Here is a 13261-nt window from a genome sequence, read left to right on the forward strand (position 1 = left end):
AGTTAATGAGTACACTAATGAGCCCTAATGGCCTGATGAAAAGTAAACAAACAAACCAACTTACGTATATGCTTAAGGTCTTCTGAATTCAACAGCTTTTAAAGATTTTTTTTTTTCTAACCACTCCTTTCCTGAAAAAATAAGGTTTTAAATTAGTTTATAGGCTACCAGTCATATATTGGAGAACCTTTTGTGGTATTTCCATTGTCTACTAATTGTGAATTGCAGAGAGTACAGCTTAATTAGGACAGGCGTACAAATATTCTGGTTGATGAACATGTTTTGTTAGTACTGATTCATTAAACAGTGCTTGAATCAGTAGCTAACAGGATAAACAAACTCTTAAGACTAGAAATAGTGCTAAATTTGAAATGAAGTAGTAATTATTTTCTACTGTTGGTGTATGAAAAAATATATTAATTGATATATTTTTGAGATTGTGATATAGCACTATCTTTGGGTCTTCCTTTACATCCTGTGGAAGCTGAAATTGGCACAAAACACAGAAAGGCACTGTGCTGCCTGGAAGTGCTGGGTCGTACCAACCTGAATGATCCCTTCTTTACTAGAGCTTTTATTATGCTGTTGTTATCAGCTGAAGCACCTCAGCTAAACATAGTAAATGTGAAAGGTCGTAAAGATAGGATACAGTTTGTGGTATCCCATAGTGCTGGACTTCTATTTCCTAGGGCTAAGATTTGCTATTCTATGCTTATTTTTTCTAAGGGGAAAAGAGGTGCTTTGAAGACCAGGACTTGAATAGCTGCTGTTTTGGAAGCAGTATATAATTTATTTCACCCTGCCTGAATAAACCCTTGGTTTATTTTTATTTCATTAGCTTTTTAATTTTAATATATAGTAAAGATACTCAAAGTTCTTTTAAAGGATGTTTTCAGCATGCAATTTTTGTTAAATTAAGGAATAAACATAATTGAACTGTAACTACAATTTTTCACATAGTTTAAAAGAATACCTTTGTTCCAGTGTTTGTGGTGGCTGGAATATTACTCAAATGAAACGTTCTCCTGACACTTGAATTTATCTAAGGAAGAAGTAGAACCTGGCTTCGAAAGAAACCTGTACCCTGAAACTGATTCTGTAAGGGTTCAGTTTCTCTCCTCCAGTCTGCAGTTTCTTATTTGTCGTAGTGGCTTCGTACCAGATTAGGACAAACGGTCCTATGGGCGTTATAAAGATGAAATATCAGCAGCTCCAGATTCCATATCTGTTGCATCTTCTTTCATACAAGCAGTTGAATGGGGCAAGAGAGAATGTTGCTGAAGCATGCTGCTATCCATCTGTTCCTCACTGGTGGGGGCCCCTTACCTGCACAAGTAAGAGAACCCACCATGTGGCAGCTTCACTACCTGTAGAATGGGGAAACCTGATGGTATCGTTTCCCTTTGTGCCTCCCTGCTCTAGCAAACAGCTCTGCTTTGTCAGAAAATTTTGCTAATTCAGTTGTAGTGTGGATAATCATTTCATTGTAATGTAAGAATCCATTGTTGGTTAATTATTCCTTTAGGTCTTTCACTGTTGAAATCTGGTCGTACTTAGTCTGCTATTACAGAGAAATTAATATTTAGCAATTGCTGTTCTGGAAGAATAATGGAGGAGTAAAGGCAGTTCTGGATTGTAAGAGATTAAACCTTTATCTCAAGGAGGTCTTATTTCAAAATGAAGACCTCCTTTTTCATTATAGCAGTTTTCCCATGACTTTTCTGGTGTCAGTTTATTTAAAAATTCCTGCACGTACATTTTTAAGGTGCCACCCTTTGTCAAGGCCTCTGCGTTCATTTATATTAGTCAAACTTAACATCAGAGCATCTTTTCATTTTTGTCTCCAAGAGCCTTTTTCCCACCTCCAGCCTGTTACTGAAGGATACTTTTGCCACTGAAGGCTGCCCAGTCATCCTTTGTATCAGTAGAGCCCAGCCTTCCTCGCTGTTGAGTGACGCTCTTTCTTACAGTGGCAAGAAAATGCTCTGGACAGAGGCAGTAATTTTGACCTCTACTTCTGTAGATTCATAACTTCTTAGAAGCCCCTGTGTTCTCTGAATTGTTTCTAGGAAAAAGAGCAGCAATGAGCAGCTTGCAGGAGGGGTGGATTGTTCAGGTGGTCTTGCAGTGAGTGCTTTCAGTAATGGCCCCTTGCCCTGCTGCAGTGCTGTGCGAACAGACAGCTGTAAAACGAGCTGGCCAAATCACAGAAAGACCTACAGCAATAAGCTTTTGAATAGTCTGTTTCCAGGTAGAGACGATCATCACGTAGAACGGGTTCACCTCATGCTTTAATGTTCCGAAAGAAAAAAAAAAATCATTATACTTGCTGTCAAATTAAAGGTTATTGAAGCATATCTCTTACCGCTTGTGTCCTATAACAGGAACCTCTAAACTATGTAGCACCGATGATGTTGCTGTTTGCTACATGTGTGATTACTTCTTCTAATGCTTTATTTTCTAAGAGACCAGAATGTCCCTGGCAGTCATCCGGATCGGTATTATGTTGCAAAACTATTGTGAATGCAAGGAAGACGATGTCCTTTATATATGTCATTGAGATTAGTTTACTTACAGCCTGAAATAAATATATGTTGTTTATTAAGACTAACAGTGTACAGGTTAAAAGTCACCTGAAACCAAGATTGGTAGATCATTTTGCAGAAAAACATTACAATAAGGTATATGAAAACCTGACGAAGGACGTCGGTTGCACAGAACAAATGCTTCTAAGTTTTGTAAGCTTAACTGACCTCTCTAGACACCTATATTATAATACCTGTTAAATATTATATGATGTTTCTTCCACAAAAATAGGAAGATTTGGCCATTTAGGTTTTTCAGAAACAGTGATTTCAAGCCTAGTTTCTAGAAGATTATTTCCTACTTATTATAGATTCATAGTGTGTTTCTCCTCTACCCCTACCTGTTTCCCCTCTAGTTCCATTCCCAACCAGGATACAGTTACAATAATAAGATATAATAGGTAGACTAGGAATAGGATATTCACCTAAGTATCCTTACCTGAGGAATCATACAAAGATTCGCCGGATCTGTGAATTTGTATGTTTAAAGCTTATAACTTTAATGATTCAGAAAATTCATATAAAGTGACTTTTTTCCACAGACTAATGGAAAGCTAAGGGGAAAGATGGTTTACTGGTTTTGGTGCCGTGAGCCTGTATATCTACATATTTGATTAGCAGTTTGTTTGGTTTTTTTCCTAGTGTAAACTCATCTGTTGTCTAGACCTTTAGTTTGACTTTCTAAATTTACAAATCAAAGTTCACTTGAATTAATATTCAGTAGTAAAATGAATCGAGCAGTATCCTTCTCAAAATCAGATTTTACAACATTTAGGGATTACTTTAGCTGAATTAAAAGCTAACATTTTCAAATTTCCTGTTTTCTGTACATTATTTATATATAAATTTAATGTAACACTCTTCTGTGATAATAGAGGATAACAATATAAGAGCAGGAACTAGGCAGAAAAATAAAAACCATCACTTGTTTTGAGCACAGTGTGGACTGAATGCTCGCATTGGAAGTCTGTCTACATGATGTGCGGACTCTGAATTGAGTGTGAATTCAGACAATAGTAATAAAATGAAATAACATCTCATTAAAGTACTTCTTTAGTATGGAAGTGATGGGGCAGATTAACAGCATCAGGTGCATTTCTATAAAACCTTTCATTCAGTTAGAGTTACAGTAATCATAGAATTAATGATTTAATTTATTAGGAAAATTATCTGTCTGTAAATACCTGTTCTTTGTTTGCACGTCCTACATTTAAAAATCATCAATTGAACCATCTAACCATAAATATAAAAGGTAGCCCTAATGCCAGCTGCAGTACTTTTGAGATGAATCTGTACTTCTTTGTTAGCTGAAGTTGTAAGTTTTCGATTAAATGCTATCATCTGTAGGAAGCCAAGGCAGCGGTAGAAGAGACAAGAGCCCTGCGAAGTAGGATTCATCTTGCAGAAGCTGCACAAAGGCAGGCTCGTGGGATGGAGATGGACTATGAAGAAGTAATTCGCCTGTTAGAAGCTGAAATTGTAGAGCTGAAGGCTCAGCTCGCTGATCATTCTGGCCAAAATAAAGTAAGCAAAGCAGTCGCCTGTCGTAGTTACCATGGTTTCCTTGCTCTTGTCATGTATCTTGTTTTCATTTTCTTTTCATCTGCTTTTCTAAAGTAGGTCACTGTTTGTCTTGTATTATTCAATAACTGGAATGATGCGTAGTGAAGGGGGTGATGTGAAGTGTGTGAGTCTTCCTTTCTCCAGATATCTTTGGGCTGGAAAAATAGGTGCTAGAAGCATATGTGGGTCATAGGTCAAAACATCTCAAGCACTAAAGAATGGAAAAGTTTCTGGACTGCAGATATATTGTATTTGTGTGCTTTTGCATTTATGTAGAAGTGGCCTTCATATTTGTGTTTCTGTTAGGCAAATGATAACAATATAAAGTCCAGTACTGTTCTTAAGTAAATTTAGATTTAATCAAGATAATCATTTAAATGCTACTAACAGTGTCCTGCCAAAAAAAATTTCTTTTTTTTCAATTGAGCCTCGCATTTCAAAACTGCTTCATCTCCAGTGAGGCATTTCAAAACATGCTAGGGAATGAAATATTTGAGGCACTTTTAAATTTTTCCCCATAATTGCGGATCCATTTTCTACACGCACTTTGACCAAGTGCAAGCAGGTTGGCATTTGTATGTTTACCTTGTTTTTCTCATGAAAAATGGATGTGCATATGAATTGATGAAGAAAACCTACTGAAACATTGCCTTCTTTTCATCATGAGAATTAATTCAACATTACAAGGTATTAAAAGGTAACATGGACCTCGATGGTATGCAAGCTTGCAAAGAAGCAACATAGCAAGTACGTGTAACTCCCAGGGAGGAATTCCTCTCATCTGATTGTGAGTCTGTGTGATGAGATGAATCACACCCTAGAAGTTCTTCCTTCTGAACGTCTGGGTGACATGCCCTATCTTTTATGTCAGGTATTTTTGAAGCATTGTTTGTTTTCTAGGACTTGAACAAATATAAAAATTTTAAGAAAATCAGAATGTGTGGGCTGCTTTCTTAGAGATTTGGTTTTGAGATGCTAGCTTGAATTCTTGAAAATCTGAGTGAGCCCTCGAATATCTGAGCTGAGATTTGATTCTCTGCATTTCTCGTTCAAAAGAAGCAGTATCAAGTAGCTACCAACCCTATAATACACATTTTTTAGTGTAAGAGTGAGGTCCCTCTGAGGGCTTACCAGCTCCTTCTCCGGCAGTGGACAGTGAGGTTACCAAAGAAAGGTGTTTTCATCAACAGATTCTTTGACATTCAGAGTGATCATGATTCTGCTGATTTGTACAGTGTATACAGACAAATGGGTGTACTCATTTGCTTCGAGTGAAGATAAGTGGGGTTTTTAACAAGCATTTTATAGTAGGTAGCGGGCTTTTGGAAAAGATCACCTACAGTGATATCAAAGTTTGGTTTTAATCATAGTGATATTTTCTTAATTTTGGAGAGTATTTAGGTCTAGATCTTCTGTTCAGCAGGCAGCTTAGCTAAACAAATGTGCCCGTGTATGTGTGAAGACTTTACTCGTGGTCCTCTCACACGAACAGTGCCAGCGACTCGAGCTGAAACCTTGTGCCTCCAGAACTTGATCTAATGGGAGTCACGTTAGAAGTACAGAGGGATGCATGACACTGATCAATAGGTTATACAAGTGCGTGTAGAGAGATCCTAGGGGATCATTTTCTCCAGGATATGCCATAATTACTCTCTTGGCCAAAGGCTGTACAGATGCAGACTAGTGGACTGGGTTTGTTCACATGCTGGCAGATACTGTCGCCATCAGGTTGGTATTTTTCATCCATTCATGAATCAGTTTAAACTGTCTTTTAAGTTTCGGCGCCCTCACTGCTGTTAGCTGCCAATTCCAATTTACATTTGTATCATCTGCCAATATCTGTTGCAGTTCGGGAGCTGATTTAGTAGCAGATCACACATACCTGCCTCAGGAGCAGCGATGTTTCTCAGAAACGTAGAAGAGTGTATGATAAACATTTCAGACATCCATTGCAGTTCACACCATGTATCTGTGTAAGCCATGGGAGAAAATTATTAGAATAAAAGCCTTGAAATACCTTTCCCAGGATAACATCCAAGACTTGAGAAAGAGAATTACAGTGCTCGACTGCCAGCTGCGGAAATCTGAATCAGCTAGGAAGACCTTTGAGGTGGCTACTGAAAAATTGCTACAATTTGTAGAGGTAACTTTGCCTTTCATTTCGAGGATATTTTATTTGGAAAAGTTTTGTGTTGATGTTTCTGAGGAATAAACATAGTAAACTGACTATAAACTAGCTTGCAGAGATCCTTTCATTGCTAGAAATACAGATGGTGTATAAGTGTACAGATCCATGTAGGAATTTACTTAATCCTTACGTTTTGCTATACACTAAATAAATGAAACTGATCATATAATTTTTTTTTCACCTATTTTTTCACAAACTCATAGGAATTTCTGAGAAATTCCCCAGAGGAAAAAGGCAGAAAAAGTAATATTTGATAATATTTTGAAATGTTATAAAACAGAACAAGTGATGTTGTTATATTTATTTCATTTAAAGGAGTTACAATATTTTGATTTTTACTTTTATGCTTCTAGCTGGGAGAGACTAGAGTCTTTGATTGCAGATCAAATTCCCCAAACCCAAATAGAACATTAAATTATAAGATACTAAGTTTTTGACTGTGGCGACTTCTAAACTGTTAACTTCTTGACTATGGCCAACAGGTTGTGCATGAAATACTTTCAGATAACTCTACTTCCTCGACAGTTTTAAGGTAATGAAATGGCATAGTTATGGATATTGAAATGGCAATATTAATATTGAAAAACTCTTACTATTTCAAAGTCTCCAAAAGCTGTCTTGTAGCTGTTTTTCCTATATTTTTCCTGTATATTTCTGAATGTCATTTTATTGGAGTAGAGGCAATGGCACGAACTATAAATTAGGCTTTCAGAATACAGCTTCATTAAAAACTTCAGAATTAAATTAAAACAGTTAGTAATTACATAGCTATGGTTGTCTGGATGTTTCTATAAAGTAATTATAATGCGCTAAGGAGTAGTTAAAATTGCAAGGAACCTTAACAGTGGTTTATAATGTTTTTATAACATATAAATAAATTGGTAACATGTGTATGCATTGAAGTTTTATTACTTTTCTTGTTTAAAAATGTACCTAGGAATACTCAACAAGATTTAGAGCAGCCTTGAGAATATCAGCATGATTGTGCCTATATATTCCAGATAGCATTCCATTAATATTTATTTAACAGTAAAATTGTTTGGTCTCTCGTCTTCTTCAGTAAAGCTCCGAAAGAATTAAAATCTATTTAAATGAAGTTAGCTGGAACTCTATTTCAAAAAAATCTGCAGGATCAGATCAACTATTACATTGTAAATGTCTGTGTTCTCGTATGCTAATCCTGATCAATTAAGTTCAATTCCCATTGGCACTGTCCAAGAGCGATATTACATGTTTTAGAAAGTTTGTAGGCTTTATTTTAGTAAAAGGGTTGAAGTATAAACCACAAAGCTAAGGTGACAAACTGGCTCACTAACAGCATAGAAGATAAGAATTTGGTCCCCTAAAGCGCTGTCCCTTCTTAAATGCTAATATGTAAATTACTTTTCATTAAGTTACTTTACTGACACCCACTGAGTTCTTGACCCTAGATTTTGAGACATGGGTGTTGTTTGAACTGAGCTTTTGTCATACCTTTACTGTACAGATAGAACTGCTTCTGAGGCAAGCTCCTCCATTTGGCAGTGTAAATCGGGTTTGTTCATACAATGAGACCAAATCTAGAAACGCCAGTTTACTTTATTAAAAGGAAACTATTTCTTATAGTCTTACAGTAAACACTTACTATGTGTTGTTCTCTTAGTGACAGAAGAACAACATTGCCTACTAAAGCACTTCTTGCACGGCTGGGAAGGATTGGACCTACTGTCACAACAGCGCTTGCCGCAGAAGCCAGAGACCTTGCCAAGTCTGTCCGTGCCATTTTGGATGTAGATTGTGAGTGAGTGTGTGCGTGTCTGCGTGCCTACATGCACATAAATACTTCCTTTCTTCCATCAAATGTTGTGGCTTTAGCATCTTGCTTGCTAATTGAGAGTAGCCTGTTTAAGTACTCATCATGTGGGGGTTTTTCCCAAATGTGGAAAAAGGATCCGGAGCAGTGGTTCTGTTTGGGTTGGGGTGGGACTGCGGTATAGGTAAGGGGTCCAGAGTCCAGTGTCTTTCAAATGCTGGAAGACCTGCAAATGCAGGAAAAGGGCTGCTGCTGATCAGGGCTACCCCCTTTGTTTTTCTAACACTAACCCTTACTGTCACCTGAACTTACCCTACCCACGGTCAGAACCTTCTCCTACAACTGGGCTGTTTTCATACGGCAATTTGGCCACTTCTCTGTTGTGTGCTTCACCCAGTAGAATTTGTTCACTGCATTTTTTTTTTTTTTCATTTTATCCCAGGATTGCAGAGCTGCCTTACTTTCGGCCACTTAAGGTTTAGTCAGTACTTCCTAGGACTGATACAGAACGCAGAATGAGGAAAAACTAGTATCTGTCTAGAGCTAAAAGTGGTTTTCTCTATTAATGCCCTTACAATAGTGAGTGCATGTCCTCTTTAACTTTAAGCAGATATCCCAGGGTAATTTATTGCATGCGTTTTACCAGTGTCAAATGTAGTAATAATGACCTTATTTAAGTAAATTGGGTATATTTCCTAATTCACTGAAGATTCTGGAATAAGTAATAGTGAGACTTTTACAGAAAATACATAAACAAAGAACAAAAAAGTAAATTAAATAAATCTTTGTAACAAAGAGTATTTTGAATTATAATGAAGTCACAGAACGTTTTTGGATCATAAATATTCTTCCAGGAAAATGCTTTGGGTATTTCCTTATGTTATTTCTGATAGCATGTACATTGTTTTGTTGTCAGTTGAAAATTTCTTCTGTTTATATGAAGCGAAAGAGAGTTCCTCCTTTACTATTCTTTTGCTAGCTTTTAATAAGAATATGGTGGTTTAATAAATCAAGAAAGTATTCTTCTGAGGTTTAACCTGGGAGTAGGTCGTCATTTCTGCAGAGACCTAATAGTTCAGAGATACACGGTGCATTTCATCCCATTCTGGAGGAGCTGACTGGGCAAGTGATAAGTTCTATGCAAGCTGAAATTAGTCGCCTGTTACAGAGTGCAGTAAAGCCGATGGGTGGTACTGGAGACTTCAGTGATTTGCTGCCACAGAGCAGATCATTGAGAGATCTCTCAGTGGATTCAATTTTTCTTTTTACTTCTGTTTTTCCTGTTTCACTTGCCTCTTGCGCAGTCTCTTTCCTTTTGGGTTATCTAACCAAGACCTCATGAAAGGAAAAATGAAAGTGTAATGTTAAAAAGTTATTTTGGTTCTGTTAATAGCATTCATCATTCTTCCAAAAACAATATACCAAGGACTTCCTGTAGTTCAAGGTCATCTTGATCTAAACATTAGGAGGAAGAAGTCAGAAGTAAGTGTCACATGGGATTCTAGAGGCTTGGGTTTCCTTGTCTCAAAAGGCATCACTTGAAACTCATTGGTGGGAGTATTTCCATTGACTTTGATGGCCTTTAAACAAAATCAGTGAATGCAGTCTGAGTCAACAGGATTTTGGAACATAAGCTTTAATAACTCAGTTTCTTAAACCGCACGGATGTAGATCTTTCTGCCAAAATGCAAAGGATGCATCAGAATGAGAAGATTTCTCCAAATTTGTAGAAAATCAGAGCATTGTTGTTAAGGATTTTTAAATGTGAGTTTTGAAGTCGGGAAATGCCCTTGAGGAAACAAATCCTCCAGAGCTTTTAAATCTGGTATCAGTTCGTTAGCAAAGAAGATAGATATTTTTATTAAAAATTGGATGCGAACTGGCAGAATAAATCATTCATAGCACTGGAGGACAGTGCAGGTTCAGTGTCAGTTCAGTATGCACCTTCATCAAACTATAATTAGAATATAAAATTATTCCAGAGTACATTATTTGCTGGAAAACTTAAAGCAGAAAATTAATGCCAAAATGAAGAATGTGAAGATTTCCAGAATCATGTAAAACTAGCAGAATTTCCTGACTGTAATGCTCTGTTTTCATACCAGAATGTTTACAAAATGTTATTCTGCTGAATTTACGTGAACATGTATTGAAGTGTCTTAATGAAGATTTCATTGCTGTAGGGAGCAAATATAGCCTGCAGTTTCATTTGGATATTATACGTGTATATCCTCAGGTCATAACAGAAATCCGTTCCCATTGGTAAAAATTGTGCTAGTTCATGAGCATTTACTGTAATGAACTGCACACAGCTGGAAATCCAAGAACCAACTGTGGCTTATTATATGATTCCCAGTTCAGATAATCGAAATGATTGTATATTTTGATCGTATTGACGTAGAATTGAGCAGACATGTCAGTTCTAATCCAGCTTAGATGGACTGATTTGCAAAAAATAAAACAGAAATGCCCTGACTCATTACAGGAGTTTTTAGAAAGCTGGTGAATTATAGTTGACAGTAATCATTGTATCAAAGATTTGAATATCCCTTTGGCATTGTTTGGGAATTAATTTAGAAAGGGACTGAATAAATATATTTAAGGAAATGTTTCAAGGTATGAAAAATGTCTTATTTGACATTATTTATGCAACACTTACTTATTACCTCACTCTATGGAGAAGAAAGCACAATAAGGAGATTAAAAAATTGTTCAAAAGTGTTCAGAATATTAGAATTAGAGTTACTGATGGAAGTGAAAAGAATAACAGCGGCCAGGAGAGGAGATAATTTGTTTTCCACCAGTAACAATGGTAGAGTTCTGTCACACTGAGTTGTTTCTGTCACGCTAGACAGGAAATCATGCAAGGAAAACTTTTAGTTCTAAATGCAGCTGAATTCTAACATGTGCTTGTGTCAAGCATAAGAGGTAGGTTACATGTTAGAAAGCTCTAGAGCCACAGCAGGGATCCATTTTATGAACCTGAGAGTTAAAAATAGTTCTGCAGAGAAGGATTTAAAGATTGAACGTCATCCTTCTGAGTTCATTCTGATTTGGAGAGTATTACAGATAGATTTGGGCTCTGACGAGCTTGTGTATCAGATTAAAGCTTTAAACCTCGCTGGCTTTCTCTCTCTCTCTCTCAGAAGTAGTTAAGGCAGAGTAACTATTTAATAGCATTCTGTCTGCAGTCCTCTGTGCCATATTCTCACAGTGCTTCCCATGTGATCTTCAGTTTTCTTGCAGATGGGCTGCCATAAAAAGGGGGGCTCTCATGTAGCGTTTCATAAATATCATACATCAAAGAAAGAAGCATGATAGACGTTACATCGCAGCCTGAAGGTTTCTTTTTTTCCAGAAAGATGTCCACAGCATAATAATTTGTTAATGGGTTCTTAGATAATTGGAGTTAATGTTTTTGACATTGCTAAGTGGATAAAAATGTGTAGCTGGGCAACCATCGTGATATATTTTACTTTCTAAATAGAAATTCGCTTTCATTATTTGCTTCATTTTGTACAAAATACCTTTTGGATTCATTTACAATAGATGTGAAACAAAGTCTAGGTGCAAAGACAAGGTTGTGGAGTGTTCTTCCAAAAGAAAACTGCTTCCCTTGTTAAAGATCACCCTTGACAACCAGGTCAAAAATGACATATTTATGAATTAGCCACAGGAACTGTCCTCTTCCTCTGTAATAGCATGACATTTTGCCTGAGGGAAGAGGTTTATTCTTGAAAATCTCCCAGTACATATTGCCTCGTGATAATGCTGCAGATCAGTTTTCAGCTTTGTAGGTTGAATGACAGTTGGCGATTCTTCAAGTGAGGGCTCTGTTTAAAAAAAAAAAACCAAACCACCAAACAATTCATTTTCCAGTGCTCACTACTACAGGATCCTCAAGATCCAGAAATGCAGATAAGTAATAAACAGAATAATCAAGCTCATCCCCTGAAAGGTTCATCCTTCATCTTCTTGAAAGACTGTAAGCTATTTTTAGAAACTGAGTCTAGAGAGGCCTTTCTGCTTTGTTGAATATGAGCATCTCCTGAAGACATAAAATTACTTTCATCGTAGAGAGGATAATAATGCCTCGGTGAAAGAACTGTAGTATGTAAAAGTAGTTGCTGGCTTCACTTAGTAGACCATATGGTGCAAATCATGCTAAAAAGAATTGAGAGAGCATTTTCTTCTTTTCTATCACAAAACTAGAAAAGAAATACACTTGGTACTGATAATGGCCAAAATCTGATTAACCCTGGAACATACTTATCTCTTCACAAAATAGCAGGCAATCGGCATTTTGAAACATGCGGTATTATAATGCAGCTTTCAAGTATTTTGACTGCTGATTTCCTCACTCTGCCTCTGAAATTTCTATCCAAAAATACAATCTTGCTCTTGTTGATACAATCCCGGTCATCAGTATCCATGAGGTGCTGTGAAGCCTGCTTCTCTGCTCAGCAGGAACTGAAGCAGTGCATCTTGAACTGGTTTTTTCCCATCGTGTTCCTTTAATAGGTTGTCAGCCTGGGATCTGACACAGCAATCATGCCTGAAGTTCACTAAAATGATCTCCAAATTAGTATAGCTTCTAAAAATCCTACCTACCTTACTGATACTGATCTTGCTAGTCACAGTAGTCACTATACATTTGATTATGAAGAACCTACAGGCAGAAGTTTAGTTGCCTGGATTTTGTATTCCTATTCCTTGTATGCTGACTGTCTATAAAAAGAGGGTAATGGAAGCTGCTGGTGGCCAGCATCCATTAGTGCTTGTTCTCTTGTTAGTTAAATTGCTTTTGATTTTTGGACCATAAACAAAGTCTTACATCTCGGGCATTAAAAGCTGAAACATGGAATCTTATCAGTTTCTTCGGTTTAGCTTTTTTAAACTATATTATAGTCAGTTGCCCAAACTATTCCGTATTCAGCAGAGCATTAGTTGTCTCTTCCCGTTCTTTTGACAGGGGGGGGTGGAACAAAGTTATGAGGTAGAGTAGCAAGTCTTCACAAATAACAATTTTGCTATTTTGAGGAGAGCTAATGTTGTTAAGTATTCATATTTCTTTTATTTATTTGTTGCAGCCCTGGTGTGGTTTTTTATTACAACAGAATTAATGCCATGTAT

At 36.9% G+C, this 13261-nt stretch overlaps 1 protein-coding gene across 2 annotated transcripts in view; it reads left to right on the top strand.

The window, feature by feature from the left end:
* Positions 1–13261, top strand: part of STXBP4 (syntaxin binding protein 4) — a 66794-nt gene that overhangs the window by 22761 nt on the left and 30772 nt on the right. For both annotated transcript variants that reach the window (XM_086473677.1, XM_086473678.1), the window contains 4 exons: positions 3933–4109; positions 6175–6291; positions 6819–6868; positions 7979–8112. In XM_086473677.1, the coding sequence (XP_086329803.1) occupies positions 3933–4109; positions 6175–6291; positions 6819–6868; positions 7979–8112 (478 nt within the window). The remainder of the gene's footprint in view (positions 1–3932; positions 4110–6174; positions 6292–6818; positions 6869–7978; positions 8113–13261) is intronic.

This window comes from Leptosomus discolor, chromosome 15 (genome assembly GCF_034619465.1).
Source record: "Leptosomus discolor isolate bLepDis1 chromosome 15, bLepDis1.hap2, whole genome shotgun sequence".
Classification (NCBI taxonomy): Eukaryota; Metazoa; Chordata; class Aves; order Leptosomiformes; family Leptosomidae; genus Leptosomus; species Leptosomus discolor.